Genomic DNA, 15,524 nt, shown 5'->3' with positions numbered 1-15,524 from the left:
AAGTAAGGATTTATGGGCTGAATTTACTATTAGTTCCCAAAATCGGGCTCTTAGATGTACTTTACACTTACGGTGTTGCTTTGGAAAACAAAAATTATACTCTTTTAGAATGTTATAAATAAAAGTTAAATGAATGGTTTGGCAACGTAGCTTGCGAGATGTGGCAACGCTGCACCTAGCAGCGTTATTGGTGGCGGGAAGGAGAGGAGCTCAGTAAGTGGCGAGGCGACTGGCGGAGATGGCTAGCTAGTCGGAGCTGCGTCGCCTAGGGCACTATGTGCAAAGTGTGTACGAGAAAATGGTGACAACCGATTTTAAGTGTTAGTGTGAAATATATTTGGCATTTGCCGGTGTAATGATGGCCAGCCCACATCTGAAACGTATGTTGAAGCAGTATCAGAGTACTGCGCTGAACAGCCTCCACGGTCCCGGGCCGGACACAGGTTTTCTTGGCCAGGACACGGCAGTGGCAAAGCTTGCCCAAGTTGAAGTCGTGGACACGCCCCTAAACCTGCCTCTCAAACAGCTGCCATACAAAGAATACAACTACAAGAAATTGCTAATCTACGAGGATAGCATCAGCAAAACTCATGACCACCAGGAGTACGTGAAGCCCGACTTCAGGCCAGTGGTTTGCGCTGGTGGTGCAGCCGGGGCAGACCCTGAGGTCGCTGAAGGCAGGGGTCCTGGCCCCGCTGCAGCAGCAGCAGTAGAAGACAAGGACAACCTCCATCTGCGACAGCAGGAGACCAAGCAGCACAAGTGTGGTGATGGTGAAGGTGATGGAAGTGGAAGTAATGGGGTTTGTGAGGGTGGAGGAGGTGGTGGTGGTGTTGGTGGAGGAGGAAGCGGTTGCAAGGACGAGACGTTGCCCCCTACAGCGGCGGCGGCGGCGGCGGAGTGCACCAAGGAGTTGCCAGGATACCCAGAAGTCAAGAGTGGTTGCGCGTCGTCCAAGGAGGAACAGGGCGAAGGGGGGCGGGCGTGCACTCCTCCCCCGCCCTCGCCCCCTTCCTCTTCGTCCATCTCCGCTCCTTCCTCCACATCCTCGTCCTCCTCCACTTCTTCCTCCTCCTCCACCTCCACATGTTCGGGGGCGCCCGCGTCTTCGTCCACGGGCGCAGCGGCGGCGGCTGCGGCTGCGGCGGCGGCGGGAATCGTCGAGCCGAACTCCTTCTTGGCGCCGCCCCCGTTCCCGCCGCAGCCCTCGCCGATCTTGGCGGCGGCGGACCCGGGCTCGCCCGGGTCGGAGCACGGGCGCGGGGAGACGGTCCTGGATGGAGAGGTGATCGCGTGTTTTATGGTGGGCGGCGAGCCTCGCCTCTGCCTACCGCAGATATTGAACACTGTCCTGCGGGACTTCACGTTGGCCCAGATTAATGCCGTCTGCGAGGAGCGTCAGCTGTACTGCTCGCGCTGCACGCCCGCGCAGCTGGATGTGCTGAGGAACACGGGGGTGCTGCCCAGCTGCGCCAAGAGCTGCGGCCTCATCACGAAGACAGATGCCCAGCGGCTAACGCACGAGCTGTTGCATAGCCACCCGTCCAAGGCTCCTCCTCCACCTCCTCCTGCGCCCGTCTGCGGCACCGCAGCCGCGCCCGGGTCTCCGTCGGCGCCGCCGCCGCCGCAGGGTGCGACGGGCGTGCGTGTGTATCACACGTGTTTTGGGAAATGCAAGGGTGTTCTACGGCCGGACTTGTACACGAGTGCCCTCGCGGGGGCCATTGAGTGCTGCGAGTGTCACGGACTCTTCGCCCCCAGCTGGTTCGTCAGGCATGTTCACCGCGCGCGCGAGAATCGAACCTGCCACTGGGGGTTCGACGCCGACAACTGGAGAACCTACCTGATGCTCGCCAAGGACCAGCACGTCCCGTTCGACAAGGCCGAAGCCATCCTTGAGGAGTTCAAAGCCAAGTTTGAGCTCGCCGTTGCCAAGCACAAGCGGAAGCAGGTAGGTCCTCGTACTGATAGTCCACCTAGCCCTACCTGTCTTGATCCGGTCGTCTGTCTCTGGTAGCTAGTGCCGGGTGAGCAGCCGGCCTCGCTAGCCGGTCGTTGGTGAGCTGAATGCCTCTTTTCCCTCCTGACCTTTTGTCCAAATGGAAAACACACTTGCGCACACACACACACACACACACACACACACACACACACACACACACACACACATTGCATGGAGAACGCTGTTACACTAGAAAACTTTTTTTCTTGGGTAACGGGACAGGAACATAGCGGGTCGATTGGCAACAGATCTTCATGCATGACAGCATCATTACACAAACATGAGTCTCTTGCATGACAACAGTCCCGGGTGCATGGCAACACGATGCAAGGAAACGGTTTATGTGTTGCTGTTGATGACATTTCACGTATTGCACGGGAGGATAGATTTATTGAAATTATTATTATAGATAATTATTATTATTTCTTATATAAAGAAGTACTCTTAATAGTACTCGTTCCCAGGATTATTTTCCTTCAGGTGAACAAGATAATGTGACCAGTATTTGAAGTGTATATGTGTTCAGGGTTAATGTACTGTGCGTGTTTGTTTTCAGTGTAAAGGCATTGCTCGACACATAAATTATATTTTAAAGTTTTCTTGAACGTTACGGTCTTGTGCGACTTGACGTCATCATATTGTTGCGGGTATGACGGCTCGGAGCCGTCTCATGAGTGACGTCATAACGTCGTCTCCCAAGTCAAGAATGTGCGTTAGGTACAACCATATACCAAAGGTCGACAAAATTCTTTTGTCATTTTTACTTCCAAGAAACGACAGCATTGGGTATTGAAGTATATATTTGTAACAATATAATACTGAATATCTGACACATTTGCAGTTTGCAGAATCTATCGTTCCCTCTGAGTGGGAGGACGAAAACGAGATTGTCGATTAACTTTGAACCGAGCAGTACACGACTCTCCGCCTACAGAAGCGATCAATGTGACGGCGTGTTAGGGTACGACCAAACTACCTTAAGATGTGTGTTCGTATGTAGTCATTTCTTTTTAACATCTGTTCATTTGGTTATGTGGACGTGTGTGGGGCTTCTAGCCCAGACTAGCTTCGTCGCAAGCATCATTCAGTGTTAGCGAAAATATAATGCTCAAATTGCATCAACATCAGGGTCACCTGGTGGTAGCCTTTGATGGATATTTGTCTTGTCAGAGCGGGGTGACTGTATTGAAGAGTGTTTTAGGAACACACAAACACAGAGCTGAATACTCACATTTTTTATTTTTATATTAATCGATTAAAATCATCGGTAGACGTTTCGTTGAAAGTAAGACGAAGATTCTCTAGTATGACAACTGTACATTCATATGATTGTATATTCTGTACTTTGGTGTACAGAATGTACCCGCTGGTTGTAAGCTATCTTTTTTAATTGAGGAGCATTTATTACGTGGCCCACAGATGTGACACGCGCGTGCGCGCACAATGATTCCGAGTACATACGTCAGTATTGTGAACTTCTTTCACACGAATATTTCACACATTATGCTGATGTAACAGCATGAAGTATGATCATGTCACAGGCATGCGCATAGATACAAACAAGCTAGGATTTATTTTTGTATCTTATGTGGTGTATGCCATAGGGACATACACCAGGAAGCTCTTAACCGCTACTTGCGTGTGTATATATGTGTGTGTGTTTGTGATCTAGCATGATATGAGGCGTTCAGAAACATAGGGGCATTCCCGCCACTTTTGGTTTCGAGTTAAGCCCAGATTGTGACAGGCGTAAGCATCCTCTATATATGCACACACACACACACACACACACACACACACACACACATACACACATACATAATATCCGTGCTTAACTCTAAACCAGTAAAAAGTGGCGGGGATCCCCCTCTGTTCCTGTACACCTCATATGCGTGAGGATAGTTGGAAGGACGAAAATCCTTGTTTATTTGTGTGAAGGTGTGTCGGCGTAAGGCCGTCGAGGTGCCAAAAGATGGGTGCCAAATGGTGCCGCCAGCAGCCGTCCTCTCACCATGGGTTACCGTGACGTCACGCAGCGGCGGCAGTGGCACGGGTCGATCTCTGCTCGACTTTCACTGCTGCTGCTGCTGCATGCCATCGTCACTGCAGCAGATTTTTACGAGTAATAAGCTGGGCGCTTTCTCGCAAAGACTCGTTGGCACTTTAATATTTATTTATGTATGCGTATTTCAGAGAGAAAAACACTCGTGTTAAGTTTTATGTATTTCAAAAAGCAACAAAAATAAATATTGAATGCCTGTACTTATTTTTTTTATTAGTCTTCATATTATGCGTATTTTAGAGTGGTGAATTCCAATTATGTAATTTTACGTATGTCAGAGTAACAAAAATAGGAAAATGAATAAAGAATAAAATGCTGGTTGAAGGCCTCTTGATAGATGAAGTTAATATGAAATTAATTGCCAATGTATGGAAGTCTCAATACCCCCCTTTTTCCCCCTTTTGAAGGAACCCAACTCAGACAAATGGGGAAGGCAACCATAAGGAAGAAAGTCCCAGGCTTCCATCACCACCACTAGCATCATCGCCAACACTGCCATTGTCACCACAATTTCCATTACCATCTGCACCACTACATCTATAACCATTACCATTATCACAATCATCACTACCTCCATAACCACCATTATTATCACAATCGACACCACCGCCACCACCTGCACCACTATATAACCATGATTGCCGTCTCCACCACTGCCACCCGCACTATTACCACCCCTATTACCACGCACCTTTGCAAGAATAACTCGCGGCCGAGCGCTCCCCGGCACGTTCCGTCCTCCTCCTCGCCTCCGGTAGTTCCGGGATCCGTGGTGAGGCCGGAACTGCCTTATTAGTCTCCGGAATTTCTTTCCCGGTCAAGTCCAGAAATGTAGTCGGATGGACACTCACATTCTGTCTGCCACTAGGCAGTTTTATTCCTCTCAATGGCGTCCGAATCCGTAGCGAAGAGTCGGTGCAAAGGTGGATAGGAAGAAAGGGGGAGGTGGACCGAGGTGATGGCGCTTGGAGAGAAATGGGGGAGATGAGGAGGGGGTTAGATTACTGCAGGGTGAAGGAAGGTGACGTAAGAGATGCAGAGGAAATAGCGGGAGGGACGGATAAGGGGAGGTAGAAAAATTCAAATAAAACTGTTGAAGTGAAGTATCTTAAAAGAAAGAGCCGGGGGGGGGGGCTTTGTGATATACATCAGAGTCGGTGAGAGTGTGTAGGGATATTTGTGATGTGAGCTATATTCCTTCCTTGAGAGTTTTGTAAGCATGGAGGAAATATTCCTGACCTTCCTCTCCACTTAAGAGCTGCACACACACACACACACACACACAGCTAGTGTGGCTCAATGGAACGATAGTTTGAGGCAATCATGCGAAAAAAAACAACAACAAATTCACGTTCGGGGATTCCGGTGTTGTAGTACTTCTGATTTCGTGTGTGTGTGTGTATTGTGTGCATGCAAATGTGCCTTTAATTGTGCTTTTGGCAGCGTGTTGAACAGTAAAGTGAATTTATGTCTCATTAAAACGTTTTTTTTTATCTCTGCATTCCGGGAGAAGATTGGATAGAATTGAGCAGGTGTTCGCTTGGAATTGTAAAAAGTGGTCGAGTGATTGTGTACGCTTAACGTATATCTGTGTAAATCTTTACTCACCGTTTACATATGATATATGTAGGTGTGCATGCACACAAGAAATGACATGTCGGTGCTTTTTATGAATGTCATTTTCGTGTCGGGTGACTCGTAAGTTATGTATGGAACTCCGGTTTAAGTTTTGATATTTTCCAACTTCTAGTTTGTTGAATAACACTTTACCGTTTTCTATCAAATTCTTGTGGTTCCCAGCTTTCCACGAGGTGAAGAAGACGAGTTGCATCGGAAGCCTAATTTTACAAAACCAGGCGTAAAGTTGTTTGAGAACAAATATGATGTCAGTTTCGGGTGTGTTAAATTCTTTCCAAAAGGCACATACTGTATTAATACTGAATAACAAAATTATAGGAAATGACGGGGGGAGCTGGTTGAATAATATATAAAAGAAACGAGACTTTACAGGAATTTTTATTGAAGGTATTTCTGCCGAATTATAATAAATAGGAGGATAGTTGAACAGGTTTAAGACGGGATCCCAGCCCTCATTTTTAATGTATCTTTCTTTAATGTGTGTTCGTGCGTGGTTGGTTGCTGTGGAGGTGGTGAGCTGTAATACATCGATTTCAAGGGCAAGCATAGGTCACCTGTTTTCAAGTCTTCAGTTCGATTCTCTGTGCGTTTCGCTTCGGAAGGGATTTCTTTTGTGTATGCTCCAGCATTAGCAGTTTTCTTTTGGTTTGTCGAGAACAGGGATTAAAGGTTAATCTCAAGGACACCTGGCAGGATAAAAAAAAAAATGCCTGTAATTAGCCGGGACAAAGTATCTGAGGTTCACAAGTTTTGGTACTTGTTTGGTCAACATTTAGACAATTAGGACGATATCTGTTTTGAAAATGTTGATCTTCAGAGTCTGTACATCTTGCTTGGTGAGGGGATGGGAGATTTGGCAGAGGCGCCTACAGAGTGGCGCACATGTGTAGTCCCAGCCTTGTGCGTGTCACGTCTGCATGTCTTCATTGAATTATGTGGACGAGGTTTGTTGTGTGTAGTGAGCTTCTGTCCGTCGCTTTGAAAATAGGCTATTGCGTTGTTGCTAGTACGGTAATCCTGAATTGTTACTGGCCAAAGTGCCCTATCTATGTGAATGTATTTTTCAGGCGTATCCCAGGAAGGGGGTACAGGTGCGAGTGTAACACCAATTTTTGGTAGCGCAGCTGTATCACAAATTTATGGTCATACTATATAGTTTTTGTTTTTATGAACCTGTTAATTTATTTGTTTATTACTTTTGTTTATTTTTATGCAAACCATATGGGTTTTTTGTTTATTTGCTGACTTGCACGGAGTAGGGGGGGTGGAGCGGGGAAGGGAGGGGGGGAAGGGTGGTGCTTGTGCTTTCACATAGCCGGGTCAGCGGAGAACCGCTAAGCTTAGCAACAAGAGTCTTCTGAGTGCTTGCATGTCCGCGGCGGAGCGGGGCGGAGTGGGGATGGGTGTGGGGCTCTGGCTGCCGGGGTCGTGTATGCCTGTGTGAGAATAAATTAGTCTTTGGAGGCCATGTGTTTCCTTTCTTCTTGTATAACTCTTGGTGTTTAATGCGCATGCGCATAATACGTGGTCGGAGTGTTGAGTACCCGCAAGTAATTAAATGACACTTATGTTTATTTAATTGTCATGTACAAGAATAGTTACATTCGTTAATTGTACAAGAATAGCGACATTCGTGGGATCTCGTCCCTGTGTCTCAGTCCGTCGGAGTTTGCTCTGAATTTGTTTGTTTTGAATATGTTAGTTTTTTAGCAAAGATTTTTCACAAATTGGCTGCTCGTGAGTGCAAAACTGCGCGCGCGCACACGCACACACACACACACACACACACACACACACACACACACACACACACACACACACACGAAAGTTTAGTGACTGGTACAGATACTGTCTTTATTGGAGAAGTACCAGAAAGATGGTCAAGTCTATATTAGCAATAGTTGTATTGTTTCAATTATATCATTGACGACCCTCGCACATGCTTTCAATATCTATTGACAATAGTTGCATTGTTCCAAGTATTGACGACCCTTGCACATGCTTTCAATATCTACCAAGAATATCTAGACGTCTTTCTCAGATATTTTTTGTTTGTATCAATGAAAGTAGTGTTTTCGGTGAATATTTGTTTTGCAATTAGGGTCCTTATGGTAATAGATGTTTTGAATTTGGGGTCCTTGATATCAACTGTTTTCCGTCCAAAAGGAGGGTAGCCTAGCGCGCTGCTCAACAGGTGCATGGCGAGAGGTGATATTGGGATTTCACAGTCATGAGTGCATCAGAAATCTTAAATCTTCCCTCGATTGCAGTCACCGTGTACAGTATGAATGTGTGTGTGTGTTTTACATGAAACCATGTGTACATGGGCATGGCATGGCAGGGTAAACTGGATTACTTTTAAGTGTGTATCTAGCGGTATGATTGTGTGTGCGCGCACGCGCTCATAACAACCCATGACCACTGAAAACGGGCATCGTCTCCTGTAAGCGTCGTAATTGTCTTTGTTCGTTTGTAAGTTGTGATTGGGGGTGGGGGGAGGGGGGTTAGTCATGGAGCGGTCCGGTATCGGTATTCCGGTGCCGACTTCTGGTGCATGACACACGGTGCTGGCGCCGGTGTACTATATCCCCATGATGCAGTTGTCTGGCATGTTTCCGGTGTTGTTGCTGTGTCCGCTGTTTATGGCGAAAGAATCTGTCTCATTTTTGTTTCTATTATGTATCCGGTTGTGTATTTTGTTTTACTGTATTTTTGTTTGATTTTATTTGTTATATTTTATTGATTTTTTTCTGAATTGTGCATGTGGAACATAATCCAGGCTTGTTACGTAGTCCAATGGACACACCGGTAATCACCTCTGATATTTCCTGTGATGTGTATTTGTGCACTTTTATTGACAAAGGAATAATATATGGGTCAGGGTTCGTATCCCATGGCGGAGCTTCTAAAAATGTTCAATCTGTCTTAAACATACTCAACTTGTCGGAGGGCTCGCCTAATACGGGATTAGATGAAAATGAGACGATCTTCCAATGTTACGTGAAGCGTGGTCGGGGACTAGTACAGTCCTTTTGAACCATCACCATGTAGCATGGTCGCTAGCGTCTTGGCCTCGTGATTATCGACGCACGGGTCAGGGTTCGTATCCCATGGCGGAGCTTCTAAAAATATGTATATATATATATATATATATATATATATATATATATATATAATATATATATTCATTTGTGTTTGAACTGTGCAGGTCAATTTTTGTCTTCAAACGTGTGGAATCGTAACAAATCCAAATTTGAAATTTTACCATTTTCAACTCTTTAATTAATGGTAGCATCCCCCGTCCCTCCAAATGAGATGAATAAAATCGCCCGGCGGCAACCAGGGAGAAATGGGAAAGTTCCATTCGGTACGGAAAAGGTCCATTGGGAATGGATCACTTTTTACAAGGATTGTTGTGCCTTCAAAAATCATCATTGACATCCGATAACTCCTCTCCTGGGAGGGGGGAATGGAGTTGATCGTACCTTGGTATTCATTTGGTATCGGCCTTTCGTTACCAGTCCCATTGTGCCCAGGTATTGGGTGGGTAGGGGGGGACGCGGTTGTTGCATCATTTCTGTTAACTGAACATTTCCCTAATCCACGTCTTCCTCTCTCTCACTCACTCTCTCCACCACTTGTCCTTCTGTTGTTTCTCAGCTCTTGGGGTGGGGAAGAGGAGGAGGAGGAGAGGAAAACCATGATTGGCTTCTCGCCCTTCCATCCTTCCCACCATGCGCCCTACCGTCACTGTCCTTCCTTTTAACTCCCCCACTCCTTCTCCTCTCCTCTTCCCCCCTCTCTCTCTCTCGTTCTCTTTTCTCTTTCGCTTTGACACACGCACACACATACACACCTCTTCTCTCCCAGCCTCCCCCTTCCCCCTCCCCCATCCTTCCACTCTCCCTTCCTCTTCCCCCCTTCTCCTCCCACTTTCCCTTCCCCCTCCCCCTTCTCCCAGTGTCCTCATCTTCCTGCTCCGCACCCTTATTCCCCTAAGCTTTCCACTGCTCATGTAAGTACGTATTACACTTCGTCCTCCACTTCCTTCCCCGCCGCCTGCCTCTCCTCCGCCTTTGTTTCAGTTTCCAGGAATTCCTTCTATGCTCTTCGCTGTTTTTCCTCGCTCTTTTATTCGCTTCAGTCTCCTCCTCCCCCTCCACCCCCCCGTCTTTGCTTGCGCCACCTCCAACTCCCCCACCACCACCACCTCTTCCCCCTACTACCTTCCACCACTACAGTCACCACTAATACCATTACCACCGCTGTTACCAAATACCACATGTTCACCTCGCTGCCTTCCTACATTTCCACCACTACCAACACCACCAATACCAACACTTTCATCGTTCCCCCCCGCTACCTCCACCATTTCCACCACTACCAACGCGTTTCATGGCGTTACTGTCACCGCCGTCAACACGACGTCTGCCACCACTTGAACTTCCAGCACTATCTTGTCAACCATAACCAGTGCAACTGTGTGTTATCTGCGCAGCAACAACCTCCTCCTCCTCCTCCTCCTCCTCCTCCTCCTCCTCCTCCTCCCTCTTCTCCTCCTCCTCCTCCCTCTTCTCCTCCTCCTCCTCCTCCCTCTTCTCCTCCTCCTCCTCCTCCCTCTTCTCCTCCCTCTTCTTTCGACATCGTCGTCTTTGTATCCTCTCGTTCGTTTTCCTCCTCCTCTCCACTTCTTCCTTCTATCGCAACTCCACGTCTTTGTCTTCCTCGCTTTCTTCCTAGTTTTCCATCATGATTAGTCTCACCTTTTCCCTCCTCTTCGTCCCTTCTTCCCTTCCCTCCTCCGCGTCCCTCCTCCTGCTCCTCCCTTCTACACCTATCCTCCCCCACCCCCACACCCACTTTTCTCCTTCCAACTCCCTCCTCCTCGTCGACGCCGCCGTCCGTCGTCACACCTAGCGACATCCTCCGTTCCCTCCCCCCTCTCCCCCGCTTGTGTTGTCATGACGCCGACTTTCTTCGCTCGCACGCAGGTCGTCATCATCATCGTCGTCGTCGTCACACGTCACAAGCCGCGAGTGTGATGATTCCGTTTCTGCGTGACGACCGGGGATCATCATCTCAGATCGTCATCACAATCTCACGCTTCTCTAAGCTACAGCGAGCGGCCTAATCCCCCACCCTCCACACCACCTTCACAGCGTCATGACGGCAGTTACGTCTAGGCCTTGGATCATTTTTATTTTCCAGACAAAGACTGTGCGGCAGGAATATCCGATTTGGTTGATTAGGTTAGGTTAGACAAATTATGTGTGAACAAAATAAGGAAGCAATAAAAGAAAAGAAAACGGTGATCCGGCTCCAATCCCCTGGATCGTAGAAGTTCCTCAGAAACGAATAAAAACTTGTGGCAGAAGCCAGAACCCAGTCACAACAACGCTTATCCTCGGTGGGTCCCGTCCGGCACGTGATCAAACATCACATGATATGACGCGTCCAGTGCGCATCACAGAGCTGGAAACCCTCAAAGGCAAAGGTTCGGTGTAATAGCACAAAGACCTTAGTGTCCAGAAGCGGTGCTTTTGAAAGCACAGAATCGCCCCAGACTCGTATGCTTCCAACACAGGTCAGGTCATGTCAGTATTCGGTAAATAGTAAGAGTTCGGCACTTAATCCAGAACTCGAAGAAGAAAATCTTTATCAGTCCTATATAATATCCAGCACGCTTCGTTAACTGAATAAAGTTAACTTTAGCGTTAACCAAAATAGAATTCTTGAAGGGCGTCTGTGGTTAGAAGGGGGTTAGATACTCAGCAACGGGGGTTATTTTTGGATAGTTAAATTTACAGGGTGGTTCAGGAGTTCGGCTCGTGACTGGATGTATGCCTTGGCACCCGCGTCTTGGCACCTTGGCAGGCACAGAGCCGAGGTGAGTGAGGGCAGACGGGGTGAAAGAAGCATTTAGTGCTTCTGTAACCTGCGCTTCTATCCTCACGGAAGGCCGTGCGTTTGACCAGTGGATAGAGTTTCGAACTCGTGAGCTGGTGGTCGCGAGTTTGATTTCCCGGGACCCGCTGCGGGCTTGCTGCGTTGGTTCCCAGGTCAGACGGAGAGGCGACCCGACGTCGACTTTATAAACCTAGTGGCTTGCCGCAACTGACAGGGCTTGCTTTACCAGGGGTTTCTCACTTCCCACTGCTTGGGGGTGGAATGGCAAGTCTGTTCTCTGTGAGAATTTGGCGCCGAATATGTGGACTTGCACAGGAGAGAGTTGAGGAGGGACAGGAGGTAAAAACAAGTCGAGGCTGGTCTCCAAACGTAAAGGACTGCTGCGTGACGCCGGTCCGTAAGGGTGCTACTGAAGTATCGTACGTGGCGGCAGAAATGCTGGCGGAAGTTGCTTGCCTGGACACAGTTTTCCTCTTTGTCACGTCGCCCAATCCTACGGATGGACCCAACTCTGTGCCTGGAATTTCCTCCTCCTCCTCCTCCTCCTCCTCCTCCTGCCCCCCCAGCGTGGGTTCCGAGGCGGATGGGGTTCAAAAGAATCGCCCCAGCCAACCAGTGATTCACCATTGTCTTGGGTCACGTGTTGGACTCGTGATAGATAGTTATTACCTTCCCGGATGAAAGCTCTGAGCTCGTATATGGCCCAATCTATGGGTGATGCTGTGACCTCACATACACGCGCGCGGACACACACACACACACACACACACACACACACACACACACACACACACACACCACACCACACCACACCACACCACACCACACCACACCACACCACACCACACCACACACACACACACACACACACACACACACACACACACACACACACACACACACCAGAGTTTTGGTTCTGACTTGTAGTCGATACTGACCCTGGACAAGACTCTAATTCGGATCGCAGGATTAGCGGTCGAGCGCTGTACCACTGCATCATGAAGCCTGACCTTGGCTCAGCGTGAATACACGAGTGTGTCGGGGAATATAACGAGTGTGGAGACGTGATCTTGCATAATATATTACTACCCCGCATCCCCCATTTCCCCCTCTCCCCCCCTCCCAAGTTATTACTTGGAGGTGACTTTGTACGTACATGGATTGCTGCGCTGACTAGGAATTGACGGTGATCAGAGCGGAGTCTTTGTGTCCAAGAGGCAGGTATCGAGCCTAACTCGCCACAGTGGCTTTTTAGAGTGTAGGTTTTTTTCCGGTGATACCCAGTGTTTATATCCTTAGGAGACGTTTAAGAAGGGTACGCGACTCTGATCCGTTGGGGGTGTCACTGAAGTATAAATGGATTTCGTCTTGAAAGCGTCACAGGTGGTCAGAGACACTCAAGTTTGGAGGTATGTAATTCGGTCATAAAGGTCTGTTTTGAACTGGCCGTGTCCTGGGACCAATCAGAGACCGGATACACATCCGTCGTAGAACCGCTTGGACAAAGTCGCCCGCGCCGGATACGGAGTGGCAGACTGTGACTTGTCAACCCCCAACAGTCGGGCATCCCCGTCATTCAGTTGTCTAGCTCGTTTCCGTGTATTGTTTTAACTTCTCGAGGAGGTGGAGCGGGAGGAGGGTTGGCATTGTTTTGGTTTTACTCGTAGGCGTTGCGGATGGGGGGGGGAGGGGAAGGGGAAGGGGTTCGAGTGGATGTGTACTTAAGGCATGGTTATGATAATGGAGGGATGTGGGAGGGAGAGAGGGAGGTTAAGAGCAGGTGGATTGAGACAGGTGTTACGGTGTACAGGAATGTTGTGAACAGTCAGGTCGGCAACCGTTTGGATCATTGGTGGCCTGGCTGTACAATGTCTAATTGAATGTAATTAACCAAATAGTAATAAGGACATTGGTGTCGATGGGAAGGGGTTAGGACTAATAGGTTGGTACCTCTTTATGTGACACTACGAGTATATGATGCGTCCAGAAACATAGGGGCATCCCGCCACTTTTACTGGTCCCGAGTTGAGCCTCCCCTATAATATATCCGTGCTTAAATCGAAACAGGCAGAGATGGCGAGGATGCCCCTCTGTTTCTGGACGCCTCGTATGAGGTCTACAGTGCCATGAAGTGCCCGATGGCAAGGGTGCCAGTGAGTGCAACGGAACGCCTTCGTTTATGTGACACTATCCTTGACACTTGCTTGTTTCTCGTGGTGGTTTTGACTGGACCCCCGCCTGCGGCCCCCTCTCTGAACGGGGTTATCCGGAGCGAGACCCCATTTAATGTGATGAATAAAATGTCTGACGTAAGCTAGGACAGAATAGAATTAGTGAACTGAAACAAACCTTGTGTTTATGTACGGTGTATAAACATGGCGTTAAGGGAAGCTATATGTATATTGAATGTATTGACAATATTGATATAGAATTGTCAATATTGATTATCACGGGCAAATACCAGATTTTATTAGTAACATACCAATAAATTTTTGTTGGTATCGAAAATATAGAGGAGGTTTTGATTGTCAATATTAGAAGCAGTGAGTATTGACAATATCGCTATTGTTGTCCAAAGTTGTCACGTTAGCAACAGCAGACGTGGAACACGGCGTCGCAAAGTGCGCAACCACGTTATGGTAGGATTGCAGACGTCACAGAGATAAGAGTTATGGCGGCGATATGCCACCGAGGCTCGGATTAAGCGGTGACCTAGTTTTCCAAGAACGGGTGAGGCGGGAGGCGTCTCGTTTATATATACAGTATATATATATATATATGTGTGTGTGTGTGTCAGACGAAGGTTATTGGCCCTTGTAATGTAGTTAGATTGTATATTTGTGTGTGCGCGTTTATGTTAAGATAACGAAACATGTAAATAAGTGATTCTCAGCAAGGGAGGTACATTTATCATGCCGTGGGTGGAGGGGTGGTACGTCAGCAGGCAATGCTTGATTCGGTTTAACGTCGCGATCTCCCCCAATCGGTGGCCCTTGCAGAGGACTTTGTAAACATGTCCTTGGTTCAACTCGCTGGCGGCAGAGGTCGAACTGCCGTCACAAGCAGCGACGCTCAACTCCGCTTGGTCAGCGAGAGGGCAATATTAGAACAGTAAAAGCGACGATACGAGCAACCTGACCTTCATTGTGTAGCGTGAATGAAGGAGAGGAGAGACGGGACTGAGGGCAAGGAGGAGGAGGAGGAGGAGGGTAGGGGGAAGCGGGAGAGAATGTTGATTTGCCTGTCATGCGCACCTGCATGATGTGGGTAGATGGATTGATGCTAGGGGCTCGGATTTACGTACATGGTACATTGTGTGCGTGTGTGTACACTGATAAAGTCATGCACATTGACAGAAAAGGGATCGGGGACCAAGAATTTTCGTGATAATTTTCATGGAAATGTTTTTTGTATATTTGGAAGATAGAATAGTCGAGTAAAGAAGTGAATATAAAACAAATATTGACAGATTAAGAATTTGAGTGTAAACCTGTACAGTAGAATTAGGTAAACTTGCATGACACACACACACACACACACACACACACACACACACACACACACACAGTTTCACAGACCCTTGTACATGTACATACTGTACTGTATCAATCATACACGGACGTACACAGGATGTGAACACATATGTGTTCGGTGTGTGTACTCGTATCTCTTTGCCCTCTGTGTTCAGTGAATGTTCTTTAGAACACTGAACGCGTATATATATGTTCTAGCGTTGCTGTTTTTATACCTGAATAGAAACGTATTTAACATGTGGAGTACACGACTGCGTGGATATGCGAAGGTATATATATCTCGTAACAATTGGTTTTAGTGTGTTGCTTCTGTAGCTGCCCAGTGCATTGTGGCAGTGGAAGACTGCTCTCCATTGTCTGTCTCTATGTGCTCTTCCTCACC

At 47.8% G+C, this 15,524-nt stretch overlaps 1 protein-coding gene across 2 annotated transcripts in view; it reads left to right on the top strand.

Moving 5' to 3' along the window:
- The first annotated feature begins 201 nt into the window (after positions 1–201).
- Positions 202–15,524, top strand: part of Snoo (Sno oncogene) — a 233,447-nt gene continuing 218,124 nt past the window's right edge. For both annotated transcript variants that reach the window (XM_076184828.1, XM_076184827.1), the window contains exon 1: positions 202–1,951. In XM_076184828.1, coding sequence (XP_076040943.1) covers positions 356–1,951 — 1,596 coding nt within the window. In that variant the 5' untranslated portion in view covers positions 202–355. The remainder of the gene's footprint in view (positions 1,952–15,524) is intronic.

This window comes from Oratosquilla oratoria, chromosome 5 (assembly GCF_046742065.1).
Source record: "Oratosquilla oratoria isolate Oo_2021 chromosome 5, ASM4674206v1, whole genome shotgun sequence".
In the NCBI taxonomy this organism is placed as follows: Eukaryota; Metazoa; Arthropoda; class Malacostraca; order Stomatopoda; family Squillidae; genus Oratosquilla; species Oratosquilla oratoria.
This window is presented reverse-complemented; position numbering and strand designations above follow the sequence as displayed.